The sequence below is a fragment of the Liolophura sinensis genome, chromosome 6, assembly GCF_032854445.1.
Source record: "Liolophura sinensis isolate JHLJ2023 chromosome 6, CUHK_Ljap_v2, whole genome shotgun sequence".
Lineage (NCBI taxonomy): Eukaryota > Metazoa > Mollusca > Polyplacophora > Chitonida > Chitonidae > Liolophura > Liolophura sinensis.
The window spans coordinates 11425098-11444208 of record NC_088300.1 but is presented as its reverse complement, the minus strand read 5'-3'; the positions used below and the strand labels follow the sequence as shown (position 1 = coordinate 11444208).

Sequence of the window (19111 nt, the reverse complement as noted above, 5' to 3'; positions counted from 1 at the left end):
AACTGAATTCTTCTTGTGACTGCTTTCAGGCTTTACACGGATATTAATATGGTGTTGTAAAATTATCAGAACAGTGTCAATTATTTTATAGCCGAACAGACTGTGTTTGAATTCGAGGAATATTATTATATGAAAATTATATACACGTTTGCTCCAGAGAATCATTTCGATGTTGGTAATTTGTGGCTTTGTGTTGTCTGAGCTCAATCGTTTGTGACTTTGTGTTGTCTGAAATTCAGTCATTTGTCACTCCGTGTTCTCTGCACTCAGTGATTTGTCACTCCGTGTTCTCTGGACTCGGTCGTTTGTTAATTTGTGTTCTCTGGACTACGTAATTGGGCACTTTGTGTTGCCTGGACTAAGTCGTTGGTCACTTTGTGTTGTCTCGACTGTCGTTTGTCACTTTGTGTTCTTTGCACTACGTCATTTGTCATTTTGTGTTGTGTGGAATAAGTCATTTGTCACTGTGTGTTGTCTGGTCTAAGTCATTTGTGGCTCTGTGTTCACTGGATGCAGTCGTTTGTGGCTCTGTTTTATTCACGAGTTGCATAAACGCTTGCTTCAGAGTATCATTTGGACATTGGTAGTTTTTGACTTTGTGTTATCTGGGCTCAGTCGTTTGTCACTTTGTATTATCTGGGCTCAGTCGTTTGTCACTTTGTATTATCTGAATTCAGTCGTTTGTCACTTTGTGTTCTCTGAATTCAGTCGTTTGTCACTTTGTGTTCTCTGGGCTCAGCCGTTTGTCACTTTGTGTTGTCTGGGCTTAGTCGTTTGTCACTTTGTGTTGTTTGGACTCAGTCGTTTGTCACTTTGTGTTGTCTGGATTCAGTCGTTTCTGAGTGTGCTCTCTTCATTTAGTTGTTTGTGATTCTGTGTTCTCTGCATTCAGTCGTCTGTTACACTGTGTTCTTTGGATTTAGTCCTTTGTGACTCTGTGTTCTCTGGATGCTCTTCGTTCCGTTATCCTACAAGCAGTCACGAAGAAGAGGAAGGCCACGATTGTCATAACAATCCACCATAAAGCCACATACAGGGCCATGCTTCCTTTGTGGTACAGCAGACACACGCCTTGGTCGTCGGCAGCCGACCACAGCGCGCATGACTGATCGATGACAAAGCCGAGGAACACTGGGCCCGGGATAAAGCCTGTCAACACAGAATACACTCAACGGGTACCGTAACTAAGAAAACTGTCAACTCACAAAGACACTTACACTTAACTAAGAAATCTGTCAACTCACAAATAAACTTACACGTAACTAAGAAATCTGTCAACTCACAAATAACCTTGCACGTAACTAAAAAGTCTGTCAACACACAATGCACTTACACGTAAGTAAGAAATCTGTCAAAACATTATACACTTAGACGTTACGTTAGAAACCTATCCACGCAATACTCTTGTACGTAAGAAATCTGTCAGCACACAATGTACTTACACGTAACCAAGAAACCTCTCCACACAATACTCTTCCACGTAACCAAGAAATCTCTCTACCCATAACACACTTACAAATAACGAAGATATTTGTCATATAGATCTGGTAAAAATGTTTCAGTCGTGACATATTCCAGTAATGGAATCTGCCACTGCAGTCTGCTGGTTGTGAGTTGTAGGATGGATTAACTCTATGTACATATATTTATTTAGGGTGTTAGAGAATTCGAAGTGCCCGGGATAAATACCCGTTTTCTCTCGGCAACAAGGCAAATCTTTTGAGGGAAGGGACGCTTTAATTCACCGAGATCTTGAATTTAACTTTCATATACTTTTTATGAAAGCTTTTATGTACTTTCTTATGAAAACTTCCATGTACATTTTGAATGAAATGGCTCTTCGGAAATGTCACCTGGGTACACTTGGGCCCAGGGTTATCTTTTCTGGACAAAAGCAGATGGTCTTGCAGAACCAGATCCGGATCTATTTGATGAAAGCAGACAAAGGGGAACTCACCTAGAAGCCTCATAACCGTCCACTGCACGCCAAGGGCGAATGGTCGAAGGTCGTCCTGTACACACCTAAAATCATAGCAGAATTCTTCAAATAAGTCTCTACTTCCTTGAATTCCTAAACATTAGGAATGGTTAACCCATGTGACGTCAAGAAATACATACTATTAACTCGAATCTTGAATTACAACAGTCGGCTCTCTCAAACATGCACACATTTATCCAAGAAAATTATGGCACTTTGCAAGTCAGGCAGTTGGCGAGAAGCCGTGGGTTTCCCCAGGAATCAGCCTGGTGTCAGGCCTGACGAAGCAGGGGAATCTGTTGGTATTGCATCTGCGCATATATTGTCACTGAACTCCGTCCAGCTCCTCCATATTTGTAGCTTCAGGCACAATTCTAGCCACATGACATATTTTGTTCTCACCTCAGCGTTGCCATGGAAACCGGTGTCGTAATAGTAAACACGGATAGGAACATGAGTAGCAAGAATGGTATTAAGACATAGATCATCTGACAGCCATCCGGACAGCGTCCAACCTTCACCTCTCCACCAGGAGCCATTCCAGCAGCAGCCTCCATCACGGCAGCACACGTGCAGTTCGTATACTCCTGTCATGATCAGCAAAACAAATCAGCAAAATTACCACTGTCTTCTTTAGCACATATTAAACCCTAACCTATCTCATTCAATTCCGAGCAATGTGTTGTTTCAATTGCCTTCACTTTTAGCCATGAGTTACTCCCTTAAAAGAAAGATTAACAAAAAATATAAATAAAGTTATTTCAGAAGAGGGGCCCATACAGACCTAAATAGGCATAGGAATTTTTTTATTACATGCTTGGTAACTCTATAAATCACCTTTTAATCTGGAATTCTCACGAGGCTATGGAATACGCCCTATTTGGAGGAACCGACAACACGATGTCCCGTCATCCGTACCCTACGCTCGTCAGCATTAGAGGACAGATAATCCTTTGTAATGCGAAGTACGGTTCCCCTTATTATTACAAATGAAAGCCATGCATTGTGGCCTCCTGTTGCAGATCTTGGCGAATAACACCAGGTGTATTCCATAACCGCTTTCTCGTTGAAAATGGCTTTAAAGTATATCAGAAATGTCTAGTAATCAGAAGGAAAACAGACGATTTATCACTACCTCTACATGGCAAAATGGTGAACTAGGAATGGGTGACGTCACAGTGGAGCAGATACCTTTTCGGGTGGTAAATAAATAAATAAATCATTTAACTATCATGCTATTAGATCATCTGGTCGTTAAGCCATCGTGACAACGTGCTGTTAAGCCGTACCCATTCCTTGACATCGTGTCTTTAAACTGTCATGTCATTATTTATTTATTTATTTACTAGATTGTTAGCTAACACTGCCGTATGTCCCTACATTAATTAGTTTCATGGATGGAAGAAAGTGGTGTACCCCGGATAGCCGCAAATCGGTTGCAAGTAAGTGATGGACTTCCAACGAGTAACCTACATATACGCACAGTATATATCCTGGTGAAAGACGAGTTGACTTCAACGAATGTTAGACCGCGTAAACGGTCGCATCGGCCGCTTGTTATCATCCGGGCTCCACGAACGGTCACAATGCATCAATCTGCAATTACATGTACGATGTCCAAGGCCGGGCTTGAGCCTGTTCCTCGTATATCTTAGCGATTTAAAAGCATGGACACATTTGTCATATCATTAACTCATCATCTCACTGAAGCATCGTGCCATTAAGCCATCATATCATCACGCCATCGTGTCATTATGAAATCTCATTTAACATATCTACAAAACCAGGAGATTAGCCAAAAACAAAGTGTTTCAAGCCTCACCAGCGGAGAGAAAGCGTGAGAGCAGCCGGCGTGACATGGGGAGAAGAAGACAGTAGAGTTGGATCCACAGACCGGGGAGAAGCGCATTGCATCACATGCACAGTTCACGTTACAGCTCGCAACGAAGTTTTCTTCAGAACTGAAACGGAAACAGAAAAGTAAGTGAACGAGAAAGTGAGCAGCATAGGCAAATGGGTACAAACCAGACCGATGGGGAAACTTTTACATAGAGCAAGTCAAAAACGAACACAAAATTTAAGCCATAAAAAGCCACAGACTTTGTGACAAAAATGTTACAAACCTGAAAAACAGCAGAAGACGATCCTACAGATGTATTTAACAAACAAACTAAAGGGTATTCCTGGAAATCATCACAGTTGACATGAAAGTTTACTGTGGAACTGTGTAAAAAAACAATATTTCTGACACCGCATGACTTAACCAACATTCAATAGAACTGATGAAAGCAGTGAATGAGCATTCATGTTTGTGAATGTCGTATTCTCCAAACTCAGATGATAGGCTCACGTTACGGTACGGTGCTTTGTCTAGAAATCCACGGTATTTTACCTTTTATAATGATTAAACGGGATTATAATTGCATGTATTTTTTTCATGATCAATCTATTTTTCTTTTTAAATAATGCAAGGTTTGGTTTGCCATAGTAGATACTGTTTTAAAAGACCACCCACCTGTCGTTGGCGTACTGTGAGTTGAGACCCACGAGGTTCACATCCGGGCACCTCGCCAATAGGGCGATGCCACTCAAGGAACCAACCAGAACGCAAATCAGACACAATCTGACTATCCCGCGTATCTCGAGTTTCATCACACGGACGAGGGCGCCTCCTAAAACCATTCCTCCGCCGGATCCAAGCACAATCAGGCCACCTGAAGTCACCAATCAGTATGTACCGCAGTTCAGTCTACATCTCATGTAAAAACAGGTACATATGTTAGAAACGATACAGGCGGACAGGGAGGTTTTGATTGATTTCATCCGAATTACAAACCATATAAGATTAACATGTATCAGCTGTACTATTACAAAAAAGCCAATATACATCTTCTGAAGGAACAGACAAATTTACAGATTGCAAATTTACACAGATTAGCGTGTTGGTAACAAATTTACCACTAGTTTTTTGTGTATGCCTGGACCATCGTTTTGGGGAGTGTGTGTTAAGTGAGCCAGTGACAAAGAAAGTAACAGGCCAATTTGATGTTTTGGCCGATCCTGCTCCAAGGTTAAGACTGGCTTCGTAACACGTGACAGGGGTTGTAGTGTCAGATAGGCTCGGCTTCATGCTGAACTAAGCAATCAAAATTCTCATGATATTTACCCAGAATATAGCCTATGACATCAAAGCGAATTCCGAACTGCTCGTAGAGATACTTTGCAGAAAACGAACTGATTCCATTGATTATCATCCCTACACAAGACGCAGCCAGAGTAAGGAGGACAAACACCGGGTTACGAAACTGAAACAGAGAATAAATAACACAGATATAACAGATTGTCGAAGAGAGGAGGGAAAGCACCGGCTTACAAATCTGTAACAGTGAATACATAACACGGGTATAGCAGGTTGTCAAAGAGAGAAGGGAAAACATCAAGTTACAGTTAAAGCAGGTTGTCAAAGAGAGAAGGGAAAACATCGGGTTACGGAACTGTAACAGTGGACAAAACAACCGGCATAAAGCAGATTGTCAAAGAGAGGAAGGGGGAGAGGAAATGAGGGCAAACAATGAGTTATGGAATTGTAACAGTGTTCATATTAACAGAAATAAAGCAGGCTGGCAAAGAGAGGAGGGAAAACATCGACTTACGAAACACTGGATAGATAACACGAACAAAGCAGGTTGTTAAAGAAAGCTTGTCTATGAAACTATCAAAGATGGCAAATAAGACCAATAAAGCTGTCTGTCACAAAGAGCAGGGGAAATAACAGCTCATTAAACTCTTATAGAGAAGAAATAACACCAATAAAGCGGACTGTCACAAAGAGGAGCCAAAGCAACGGCTTATGAAAGTGTCAAAGAGGAGAAATAACACCAAGAAAGCTGGCTGTTACGAAGAGGAGGCAAAACAACGGCTCATGGAAGTGTTAAAGAGGATAAATAACACCAATGAAGCGGGCTATGGCAAAGAGGAGGCAAAGCAGCGGCTTACGAAAGTGTCAAAGAGGAAAAATAACACCACTGAAGCTAGCTGTCACGAAGAGGAGGCAAAGCAACGGCTTATGGAAGTGTCAAAGAGGAAAAATAACACCACTGAAGCTAGCTGTCACGAAGAGGAGGCAAAGCAATGGCTCATGGAAGTGTTAAAGAGGATAAATAACATCTATAAAGCGGGCTGTCACAAAGAGGAGGCAAAGCAACGGCTTATGAAAGTGTCAAAGAGGAGAAATAACACCAGTAAAGAGGGCTGTCACAGACAGGATGCAAAGCAACGGCTTATGGAAGTGTCAAAGAGGAGAAATAACATCTATAAAGCGAACTGCCACAAAGAGAAGGCAAAGCAACGGCTTATGAAAGTGTCAAAGAGGAAAAATAACACCACTGAAGCTGGCTGTCACAAACAGGTAACAACAGGGTTATGAAACTGTAAAGAGGACAAATAACAAGGGATTATGGAACTGTAACAGAAGATAAATAGCACTGGGTTACAAACTTGTAACAGAAGACAAATAACACTGGGTTACAGAACTGTAACAGAGGACAAATAACACTGTGTACCAAACGGTGGCAGAGGACAAATAGCACCGAGTTGCGAAACCACAACAGAGAACAAATATTCTACCCCGTTATTAGTTGCTGTTCGTGTGCAATTACACACATTCAAACAATTACTATGTCAGGCAACATATCTGCTGGTACGTTTAGCTCTCCCAATAATACACTGTTTTGTGTTTTTTTCTCCAAATAAAAGGATTTGAACTTGTTTTCCTTTAGTGAGAAAGGTGCTATTTTACATTATTTGCCATTTTTGTAACTACAAGACTTTTACATATACGTCGCGCAACGACTTCAGGCATGTGCAGCTTTGAAATATTTACGTCAAACTGTTCAGCTTGCCGTTGATTGGTCTAAAATTCATGAGTTGTGGAGGAGGGGGTGGGGTAGAGAAAGACAGCATGAAATATACCAATTGTTTCACCTTTTGGGGTAGATATGTTCTGCAACTTTGGTAGACTGAATGACCTCAATATCGCCAGGCCGGTGGACTGATTGATCTCAATCTTGCTAGTCTGGTGGGCTGACAGACCTCAATATGGCTAGACTAGTTGACTGACTGGCCTCAATATTGCTAGTCTCAAGGACTGACAAACCTCAATATTATTATTCTGATGGACTGATTGGTCTCAATGTTGCTAGCCTGGTGGATTAATTGACTTCAATATTGCTTGTCTGACCTCAGTATTGCTCGTCTGATGGACTGACTGACCTGAATATTGCTAGTACTGTGGACTGATTGACCTAAATATTGCTAGTACTGTGGACTGATTGACCTGAATATAGACCTACTAGCTGCACATGGTAAATAGTTTAACTTACCAGACGTACGAAGGCCATGGCAAAACTGAGGCAGGTTTTCCGCACTATTCTCTTATCTAACCCAACTCCGTCTCTCGGCTTGTCCGTTCCGCTGTCTTTGTATCCTATTTACAAATACAGGAGATTTGTAGCATCTCAGCCTCGCCCCTAATTTCCAGCCAAAGGTTACAGCAGAAATACGGTCTCTATCCATTCTCTGGATGATTGAGAATATGTCCAGATGGATGTGAGGTGCTGTTAGAGCCTTAACAAAACCTCTGAAAGAGCCGTCCAATAATTTATTTATTTTATTTAGTTTATTTATTTATTTGATTGGTGTTTTACGCCGTAACATTTCACGTATACGACGACGATCAGCATTATGATGGGAGAAAACCGAGCAGAGCACAGTGGAAACTCAAGACCACCTGCTGGTTGTCGACAGACCTTTTCACGTACGGCCTGCAGCCGTTCAATAATTATTAATATCAAAAAAGTTTTCCCAAGATCCAGTAGGCCCTTATATCAGTACTGTCGGAACCAGGAATATTTATCTAGTTTCACCAGTATACACGCCACGTGAAAAAGAATAATAACCTGGCACCATTTACGGAAAACTTTCTCGAAGTGTCATAAAACTTGCTCATAGATGGTGAAAAATTAAAAACTGCTTGCATTATACCTTTCCTTAACCATCGCTTGTAGGCCTATTCGACTCGTTGACAAAATAATTATGCAACCTTCGTCTGTCATTGTCTACTTACCTTTCATGTGTTTCGGGTAGCCGAACAGCGGCAGAGCAAACAAGACAAAGCCCGCGGTAGACACGATGTAACCCAGCCACCAGGCACCCACCCAGAAGCCCTGATCATTCGGGGTCAGGTTGATGCTGAACAGTCCAAACATATACGGGATTACAAGGAACAAAGAAACAAATTCTAGTCTAAAATACACAGGACATCAGCACTGATCTACATGCCAAAATCACCTTGCTAAATTTGAGAGGACACGAGTCATCTAGCAATGCACTTCTCATGATGACTATGAGGGGAAACGCGCCATTCACCAGGTTTTCTTCTTGCTAAGTTTCAGGCAAATGCGCCATCACGCAGTACTTTCCTCAAGCTAAGTATCAGGGGAAACACACCAACATGTAAGGCTCTCCTCAAGCTAAGTATAAGAGGAAAGACGCCATCACACAAGGCCTTCCACAACCAAAGTATCAGGGGAAACACACCATCACACAAGGATTTCCTCAACCAAAGTATCAGGGGAAACGCACCATCACACAAGGATTTCCTCAACCTAAGTATCAGGGGAAACACGCCATCACTCAAGGCTTTCCTGAAGCTAAGTAACAGGGGAAACACGCCATCACACAAGGCTTTCCTCAACCTAAGTATCAGGGGATACACACCATCACACAAGGATTTCCTCAACCAAAGTATCAGGGGATACACACCATCACACAAGGATTTCCTCAACCAAAGTATCAGGGGAAACACGCCATCTCTTAAGGCTTTCCTCAAGCAAAGTATCAGGGAAAACATGCCATCACTCAAGGCTTTCCACAACCAAAGTATAAAAGGAACGCGCCATCACTTTCCTCAAGCTAAGTATAAGGGGAAACACACCATCATGCAAAGTTTTACTCACCCAAAGTACAAGGGGAAACACGCCATCACACAAGGCTTTCCACATCCAACGTATATGGGAAAACACGCCGTCACACAAGGATTTCCTCAACCAAAGTATCAGGGGAAACACACCATCACACAAGGATTTCCTCAACCAAAGTATCAGGGGAAACACGTCATCACACAAGGCTTTCCTCAACCAAAGTATCAGGGGAAACACACCATCACACAAGGATTTCCTCAACCAAAGTATCAGGGGAAACACACCATCACACAAGGATTTCCTCAAGCTAAATATCAGGTGAAACATGCCATCACTTAAGGCTTTCCTCAAGCTAAGTATAAGGGGAAAAGCGCCATCAATCAAGGCTTTCCTCAAGCTAAGTATAAGGGGAAACACGCCATCACACAAGGCTTTCCTCAACCTAAGTATAAGGGGAAACACGCCATCACACAAGGCTTTCCTCAACCTAAGTATCAGGGGAAATACGCCATCACTCAAGGCTTTCCTCAAGTTAAGTAACAGGGGAAACACGTCATCACACAAGGCTTTCCTCAAGCTAAGCATCAGGGAAAACATGCTATCACTTAAGGCTTTCCTCAACAAAAGTATAAAAGGAAACGCGGCATCACTTTCCTCAAGCTAAGTATAAGGGGAAACACGCCATCATGCAAAGTTTTCCTCAAGCAAAGTATAAGGGAAAACATGCCATCACACATGGCTTTCCTCAACCAAAGTATAAGGGGAAACACGCCATCACTCAAGGATTTCTTCAACCAAAGTATAAAAGGAAACGCGCCATTATTTCCCTCCATCTAAGTACAAGGAGAAACACGCCATCACTCAAGGCTTTTCCTCAAGCTAAGTAGCAGGGGAAACACGCCATCACACAAGGATTTTCTCACCCAAAGTACATGCCATCACTCTTGGCATTTTTCCCGCGCTAAATATGACAGGTAACTAGTTTTCGCCCAAGGCCTTTCGTCCAAAATGATAGAAAACGTGTCATTTTAGAAGGCTTATCCCTTGTTAAGTATGATAAGAAACTCATCATCTTACATGGATTCTCATGCTAGGTATGTTTGGAAATGCACCATCATACAACGTTTTTCTCATGCCAAGCATAAATGAAAACGTGCCACCTTACAAAGGTTTCTGTTGTTACGTATGATAGGAAACAGACCATCGTACAAAGCTTTTCTCATGCTGAGTATGATAGGAAACGCACCGTCTAACAAAGTTTATCCCATACCAAGAATGACAGGAAACACACCATCTTATAAAGCTTTTCTCATCTTGAGTATGATAGGAAGCGCACCCATCTTACAAGACATTCCCGTCGATAAGTAAGAGCGGAAACGCGCCATCTAGCAAGACTTACCTCATGTAAAGTATGATAGGAAGCGCACCCATCTTACAAGACATTCCCCGCGCTAAGTATGAGCAGAAACGCGCCATCTAACAAGATTTTTCTCATGTAAAGTATGAAAGGAAACGGACTCATCTTACAGAACATTCCCCGCGCTGAGTATGAGCGGAAACACGACATCTAACAAGACTACCACATGCTTCATATGATGCCGGTGGATTTTGAGCAGCATACATGCACTGGTCGAACATCGATAACGCTCAGAATGAATGGTGATTTCTTCCCTATCTCGCACTGGGTGTTACTATATGGTATTGTGATAAAAAAAAATCGCCACGCGACATGCATCATGTGACGGTCATGGAACGCAAATATGGCCTATTTTCTAGGATTTATTTATTTATTTGTTTGGTTTCTTACGCCGTTCTAAAGATTATTTGACTTATGCAACGGCCGCCATAATATAATGGGAGGACACATTCATAGTAAATTAAGGGAGTAAACAAAACATTTCTGGCCACTTATGATATCGCTGAATTAATACCTGTCCATGTCGACGCGATCAAAATCCACGTAGAACTGTAGGAATTGACCTCCTGACAAGAACCCTGTCGCCACACCGACAGCTGCCGACGCATAAAATAGTCCTACAACATAACTGAACCTATCACACAGTGATCGCTCGTTAATTTCATCTGTATCGCTGATTAAAATTACACCATGTTCCACGTATTGAGGTGCATTATTAGGTATGAAAAATATAGAGTTTATTTTATATAGTTTCTAGACAACCACACAGTGGTATTGTTAACGGTAAAAGCGTTTATAGTTTTGGTCGTTAATTCTGACACAATTGTATAGGTTGGCTAATTAAACATATGACGTCGTTTAGGTTATGATAACGAAACGTACCGACATGAAATCCAGCCAGCTGGAAGTTTTCGTTCTCCTCGATGTAAGCTATAGCCAGGGTGTAGAGTGGAGTGTATCCCGCTCCGTGGAGAGCGTTCGCCAACATCAACACCCATAGGTATGGGGACTCACCCCCAGGCGGCGCTGCAGGGCTAGAAATATTTCTGTTCTTGTCACATAGGACATCAGAATTTGTCTTTCCTGAAACAGAAAGACCTTAACGTCCTGATATTCATCGGATGACAACCAATAGCTGGATGTGACTTATGCGGAAATCTCCCGTTATCGACAGCATATCAGACTATTCCGTGCCCAAACATTTTACTTGTTGATAGAGAAAAAGACAAAGTAATTTCTTAACATATTAAAACGAATATTTGTACGCATATGAAGCAGTTTGCAGCTGATTGGCATTGAGGCCTACGAATGTATGAATATTTACCACAAATCACGCGGAAAGAAACGCACATGTGCCAAACTAAAATCTCGCAAACTAACGGTGTAGGTATCACTAATTTGACAGATCCTATTTAAGAGCAGCACTAATTTTTAAATAACTCACCATTTTCCGCATACAAGTTTTCAAAGCTTATTACAACTGTCTTTTCATGGCTTACGGTAACTTAAAACCTTACAAAAGCCTGATCTGGGATATCAAGTCGTTATGAGATATCACGTCGTCTAACGGCGTGGTCTAAGATATCACGTCGTCTTACGGCGTGGTCTGAGATATCAAATTGTCTTACTGCGACATTTCATGGAGGAATAAATATTTATATCTTCCTGCTGCTCTAGCATCACAACGCAATAAATGATATCTAAGTCGCACGCTGAAAGGCAATCCACTCGATTTTAGCGTAATTTGATCTGTAGAATCTTGAATACAGTGCCTTCAATAAGGAAGTTGACCCCATATTCGTTTTTAGTTGTTTGGATGACGAATATCGTGCTAGCACCAGATTCGATATTCCAGTCTCAAATGACCTGCTGGACATACCGAATTTTGCACCGTGTTCAGCATTTGAAGTCAAATCTCCGATAAGGCGATGTCTCGAATATGTTGCTAGCACGTTATTCAGATGTGGAATAAGAAGTTTACTCGAATTTTTGCCACGACGTTTCTCGTTATTCGCTTCTTCAGTAAAATGCTAGCTCGAATATGGTGCTAGTAAGTTATTCGAATCTCAATTTTAATATGCTGGCAAGATGGAAGTTAGCACCATATTGTTTTTTGGTTTTTCGAATAACGAATATCGCGCTGGCACTATTTTCGAGCTGGCACGTTATTAATTGAAGACCCAAATAACGCAAATCGTGCTGACACCATATTTCAGCCTGCACGTTACTGAAAATCTGAATAATGAAAAAGGTGTTAGCACCATATTCGAACCAATATGTTACTAAGGCGCTGAAAAAGCCGCTAACACCACATTCGGGAAAACTTCCTATTTTAGATCCCATTAACGAAACATATGCTTGCACCATATGCGCGCAAAGATTTTATTTGAGATGCGAATAACGAAAATCGTACCACAGGCACCATATTCGAGCCAACGTGTTACTGTACAGTTGACCAACGAAAAACTCGCGAACACCATATTTGTTTAAACTTCCTACTTTCGAAAACTGACAAGCGTCGAGGCACAAACTTCAAGTAAGTTTCTTGCTTCACCTATGTATATCGTGTTAGCGCCATACCGTAGTCAGCACGCTGCTGGAGGTATATAACGTGTTAGCACCATACCGTAGTCAGCACGCTGCTGGAGGTACATAACGTGATAGCACCAAACCGTAGTCAGCAAGCTGCTGGAAGTATATAACGTGTTAGCACCATACCGTAGTCAGCACGCTGCTGGCGGTATATAACGTGATAGCACCATACCGTAGTCAGCACGCTGCTGGAAGTATATAACGTGTTAGCACCATACCGTAGTCAGCATGCCGCTGGAGGTACATAATGTGATAGCACCAAACCGTAGTCAGCACGCTGCTGGAGGTATATAACGTGATAGCACCATACCGTAGTCAGCACGCTGCTGGAGGTATATAACGTGATAGCACCATACCGTAGTCAGCATGCCGCTGGAGGTACATAATGTGATAGCACCAAACCGTAGTCAGCACGCTGCTGGAGGTATATAGCGTGTTAGCACCATACCGTAGTCAGCACGCTGCTGGAGGTACATAACGTGATAGCACCATACCGTAGTCAGCATGCTGCTGGAGGTACATAATGTGATAGCACCATACCGTAGTCAGCACGCTGCTGGAGGTACATAATGTGATAGCACCAAACCGTAGTCAGCATGCCGCTGGAGGTACATAACGTGTTAGCACCATACCGTAGTCAGCACGCTGCTGGAGGTACATAACGTGATAGCACCATACCGTAGTCAGCACGCTGCTGGAGGTACATAATGTGATAGCACCATACCGTAGTCAGCATGCCGCTGGAGGTACATAACGTGTTAGCACCATACCGTAGTCAGCATGCCGCTGGAGGTACATAACGTGATAGCACCATACCGTAGTCAGCACGCTGCTGGAGGTACATAATGTGATAGCACCATACCGTAGTCAGCACGCTGCTGGATGTATGAATACAAGATGCCAGTGAAGGCGAACCCGATGCTAAATTCTGTACGATCAGCACGTCATTTAAGATCTAAGTATTCAATATCGTGCTTGGACGATATTCATTATTCCATCACAAAAAACAAGTTTGGTGCAAAATTCTGTACTACTAGCACATTATTCAATATCTGGATAATGAATGTTATTCAAATAACGAAAGGGCTTCCAGCATCCTGCAGATGGTCTTAGGTTTTTTCCGGCACCATCAGGTTTCCTCCCAACATAATCGTATAAGTGAAATGTTTTTGAGTACGGCGTAAAACACCAATCAAATAAATTTAAAAAATTGAATAACGACAACCGACTGTCTTCTTAACATCTATATTGCCATCGTGTTATTCGAGATTCGAATAACTAATGTAGTGCTAGTACAATATTCGATATTCGAATAAAAACAAAATCTGGTGCTAACTTATGTCCACTAAATCATACCTGAGAACTGGTAGTTGCCTCCTGCCCAGTGAGGTACGATGAAGAGCAATGATCCAATAGCCATGACCATGGCGCCTGCCCCCGTCCATATGGGCTTATGTCTACTTGTCCCAAGGAAACTGACAGCCAGGACACAGGTGAGGGCTCCGATGTTGGTGGCGCTGGCAATCAGACCTGACCGCGTGCTCGTCAGCTGGAACTGAACCTCCAGCGCCGTTAGGTTGATGCTCGTGATCCCGTTCACCGCATAGCCTTCCAAGAAGTTGAGCACACAACAGAAGAAGACAAACCAAGGGATGGAGTTGATGCGGTTGCAACACCTAGACAAAAAGTACGTATCTTGTGTATACAAATCAAATAGTCTGGAGTGAGATAAGTCTAACCAAGTAAATCCTGATCAACCTAATGTATGAGATTATAAATGGATTGAAGGCTGACAAGGATAAAAAGAATGAGTGTATACATCGCTGAACAGTTTAGTGCTAGATTAGCGAGGTGTGGATATTGCGCTGAACAATTTAGTACTTTATGTAGACTGACCTGGTGTGGATATATTGCTGAACAATTTTGTACTCGACTATCAAGGTGTGGATACTTCGCTGAACAGCTTAGTTTTAGATTAGCGATGTGTGGATATAGCGCTGAATAATTTAGTGCTACAAGTAAACTAGCAGGACGTGGATATATCGCCGAACTATTTATTGTTAGACTGGTAACTACGGATATATAGTGTATAAGAGAGCGTGAACACAAAATGTTTAGTATTAGGTTGGCAATAATAAAGAAAGTTTGGATATATCGCTGAACAATTTAGTGTTAGGCGGACAAGGATGACCGTATTTTCCACAGTACTCTTGTAAACACAGTTACTATGGTAAGCAAAGTACAAACTCACAAAGAGAAATAGGTAAAACTCCAATTTCCTTTAATTTAACAAAAATTCATCAGATAGTTTGATAAACACACTAACAACAGGCTTACGTCCGCGAAGATCAAATAAATACACAGTTCCATGCTAACAATATGACAGAGATGGTTCAAGAGGCATATGGTTGCATACCAACAATATGGATATATAGTGTATAAGAGCGTGAACACATCTATGAACTGTATTCGGCTGGCAACAATATAGAAAGTTTGAACATATCGCTGAACAACAATGGTTCCATACCAAAAATATGTAAGAGATACTAAAAGTCTATTTCTGTTAGAGAGTCGCCTCTCAGTAAAATCGGTCATACTCGCTACCAAAATTGCCTTCACTCAGTGTCACGTAACAACCCAAGCTCTAGACATTGATATCTTGGGCGCCCATATTACTACAAAGAAATCGCAGTTAGAAAACTTTTTTCTAATTCATAATGTTTAAGTCCATATTCTCCAAGAATACTGATGACAAGAACCAACTGCCTCTGGTGACGCCATAATTAAAAAAACTAGTGTCATGCTGGATATTGAGCGGACTTCAATATGTCTTGAAGGAGGGTACCAGTTACCCGAACTGCTGTTGACCTTATTGTAAATCCTGTTTCTGACATTGCCATACTTGAAATTGTTTACACGTTTCAGTATAATATAACGTTAATAAGTGAATTTTATTTTATCTCTTGTAGTATATTATCTCACAGCTGAATGTTTTTTGAGATGGATATTAGGAAATTAAAGCGATCTAGCTATTAGCGAAGACCGTATTGTTGGCTTTGTTATCGCATGGAGTTTCTTCTACCCGCTTGTTGGTGCAGCCATAGTAAAACAAATCACTCCCGACACCCATTGCCTAGTATAATTGAATAATTCTTAAAGTCGAAACTAAGCTTATGGAGTTTAACATCACGAATTAGAAAAAGTATTCTAACTGCAATTTCACTGTAATAATATGGACGTCCAACGTATCATTGTGTAGAGCTCGGGTTGTTGCGTGACACAAAATAAAGGCAATTTTGGTAACGAGTATGACTGATTTTACAGAGAGCTGAATATAGGCGGCCCTCTAGAAGAAGCAAAGTATAACGATATATCAGAGAGTGATACATAAACACATGGTACTACACCAACAATATGTCCAAGATGGATACATAAACACATGGCTCCACACCAACAATATGTCCAAGATGGATACATAAACACATGGCTCCACACCAACAATGTGTCCAAGATGGATACATAAACACATGGCTCCACACCAACAATATATCCAAGATGGATACTTAAACACATGGCTCCATATCAACAATATGTCCAAGATGGATACATAAACACATGGCTCCACACCAACAATATATCCAAGATGGATACATAAACACATGGCTCCACACCAACAACATATCCAAGATGGATACATAAACACATGGCTCCACACCAACAATATGTCCAAGATGGATACGTAAACACATGGCTCCACACCAACAACATGTCTGAGATGGGTACATAGACACATGGTTTCACACTACCGCTATGTCCGAGAGGGATAGATAAACACTTGATTCTACACTAACAATCTGTCCGGGAGGGATAGATAAACCAATGGTTCCACACCAACAGTATATAAGAGCTGGATTAGGGTGTCCGAGAGGGATAGATAAACAGTTTCAAAGGCTGCAATTGCCTCCATTGCAATCTCTAATATCAGTTTCAATAGTTGAAATGTCAGCCCGTGCTATGTTCCATACCAGTTTCAATGGTTGAAATGTCAGCGCGTGCTATGTCCATACCAATTTCATTGGTTGAAATGTCAGCGCGTGCTGTGTTCCAAAGCAGTCTCAATGGTTGAAATGTCAGCGTGTGCTATGTTCCATGCCATTTTCAATGGTTGAAATACCAGCGTGTGCTATGTTCCATACCAGTTTCAATGGTTGAAATGTGAGCATGTACTATCTCCATACCAGTTTCAATGGTTGAAATGTCAGCGTGTGCTATGTTTCATACCAGTTTCAATGGTTTAAATGTCAGAGTGTGCTATGTTTCATACCAACTTCAATGGATGCAATGTCAGCGCGTACTATGTTCCAAAGCAGTTTCAATGGTCGAAATGTCAGCGTGTGCGATGTTCCATACCAGTTTCAAAGGTTGCAATGTCAGCCCGTGCTATGTTCCATACCAGTTTCAATGGTTGAAATGTCAGCGTGTGCTATCTCCATACCACTTTCAATGGTTGAAATACCAGCGTGTGCTATGTTCCATACCAGCTTCAATAGTTGCAATGTCAGCACGTGCTATGTTCCAAAGCAGTTTCAATGGTTGAAATGTCAGCGTGTGCGATGTTCCATACCAGTTTCAGTGGTTGCAATGTCAGCTCGTGCTATGTTCCAAAGCAGTTTCAATGGTCGAAATGTCAGCGCGTGCTATATCCATACCAATTTCAATGGTTGCATTGTCTGCCCGTGCATTAGTCCATACCAGTTTCAAAAGTTGCAATGTCAGCGCGTGCTAAGTTCCATACCAGTTTCAATGGTTGAAATGTCAGCGTATGCTATATCCTTACCTGTTTCAATGGTTGGAATGTTAGAGTTGCTAATTCCATACCAGTTACAAATGTTGCCATGCCAGTACGTGCTATCACTATACCAGTTCCAAAGCTTGTCTTGCAAACACATGCTATCTCCATGCCGGTTCCAAAGCTTGTCATGCCAACACATACTACCTCCATACCAGTTCCAAAGCTTGTCATGCCAACACATACTACCTCCATGCCAGTTCCAAAGCTTGTCATGTCAACACATACTACCTCCATGCCAATTCCAAAGCTTGTCATGCCAACACATACTACCGCCATGCCAGTTCCAAGGCTTGTCATGCCAACACATACTACCTCCATGCCAGTTCCAAAGCTTGTCATTCCAGCACATACTACCTCCATACCAGTTCCAAAGCTTGTCATGCCAACACATACTACCTCCATGAAAGTTCCTAAGCTTGTCATTCCAACACATACTACCTCCATACCAGTTCCAAAGACACACACTAGCTGTCTTCACACCAGTTCCAGGTTGCCATTTCTACTCTTAGCAGATAAGGACAAATAGTTAATAAAATAAAGGATTGCCCCTAATATTAACAAAAAAGTTTGAAAAGTGCCCCTCGATTATGCCGTGTCCATTTGTACATGACATCGTCCTTCTGGTTCTTGCACACCACTTACCTATGATACATGCGTCTTTCGTCCATGCTAACGGGGGGTAATAATCTGTGCTCCCAGTTCCGCGATGCGGATGAGGCGTGTGACATATCTTCAGAGTTCAACAAGTACAAAGGAGCAATGCTGATAGAGCTTAATAACAACCATCTGTAGCATCCGGTTGGTGTCAGTGAAAGGGTGTCTTAGAGAACTGTACCACACAGGTATACAATGAAATCTGCTAGGTAAGTAGGTTAAGAGCATATGCAACGTAATAAATTAGCCATTAATAATGGTTCTGTCCACCATAACTGCCACACCTCCTGGTGGATGGAAATACCAATCTTAGCGTGTTGTGCTGTCACTCAGCTGATGTTGTACTGTCACTCAGCTCGTGTTGTACTGTCACTCAGCTCGTGTTGTACTGTCGCTCAGTTTAGGTTGCACTGTCAATCAGCTTGTTATTTTTTACCGCCACTGAGCTTGTTTTTGTACTGTCACTCAACTTGGGTTGTACTGTCATTCAGCTTGGGTTGTACGATCACCCATCTTGTGACGTACTGTCACTCAGCTTGTGTTGTACTGTCATTCAGCTTGTGTTGTACTGTCACTTAGCCTGTGTTGTACGATCACTCAGCCTGTGTTGTACGGTCACTCAGTTTGTGTTGTACGAT

General features: G+C 41.9%; 1 protein-coding gene across 1 annotated transcript; it reads right to left on the bottom strand.

Moving 5' to 3' along the window:
• Window positions 1-27: 27 nt before the first annotated feature.
• On the bottom strand, window positions 28-18518 carry LOC135466894 (solute carrier organic anion transporter family member 4A1-like). Its single transcript, XM_064744648.1, has 12 exons — window positions 18462-18518; window positions 14324-14643; window positions 11258-11458; window positions 10890-10992; window positions 8103-8227; window positions 7360-7463; window positions 5145-5283; window positions 4494-4692; window positions 3801-3939; window positions 2381-2565; window positions 1958-2022; window positions 28-1149 (listed from the first exon to the last, which is right to left on the bottom strand). The coding sequence occupies exons 1-12, from the start codon at window positions 18485-18487 to the stop codon at window positions 920-922; spliced, it is 1836 nt and encodes a 611-aa protein (XP_064600718.1). The 5' UTR covers window positions 18488-18518; the 3' UTR covers window positions 28-919.
• Between the last annotated feature and the right edge of the window lie 593 nt (window positions 18519-19111).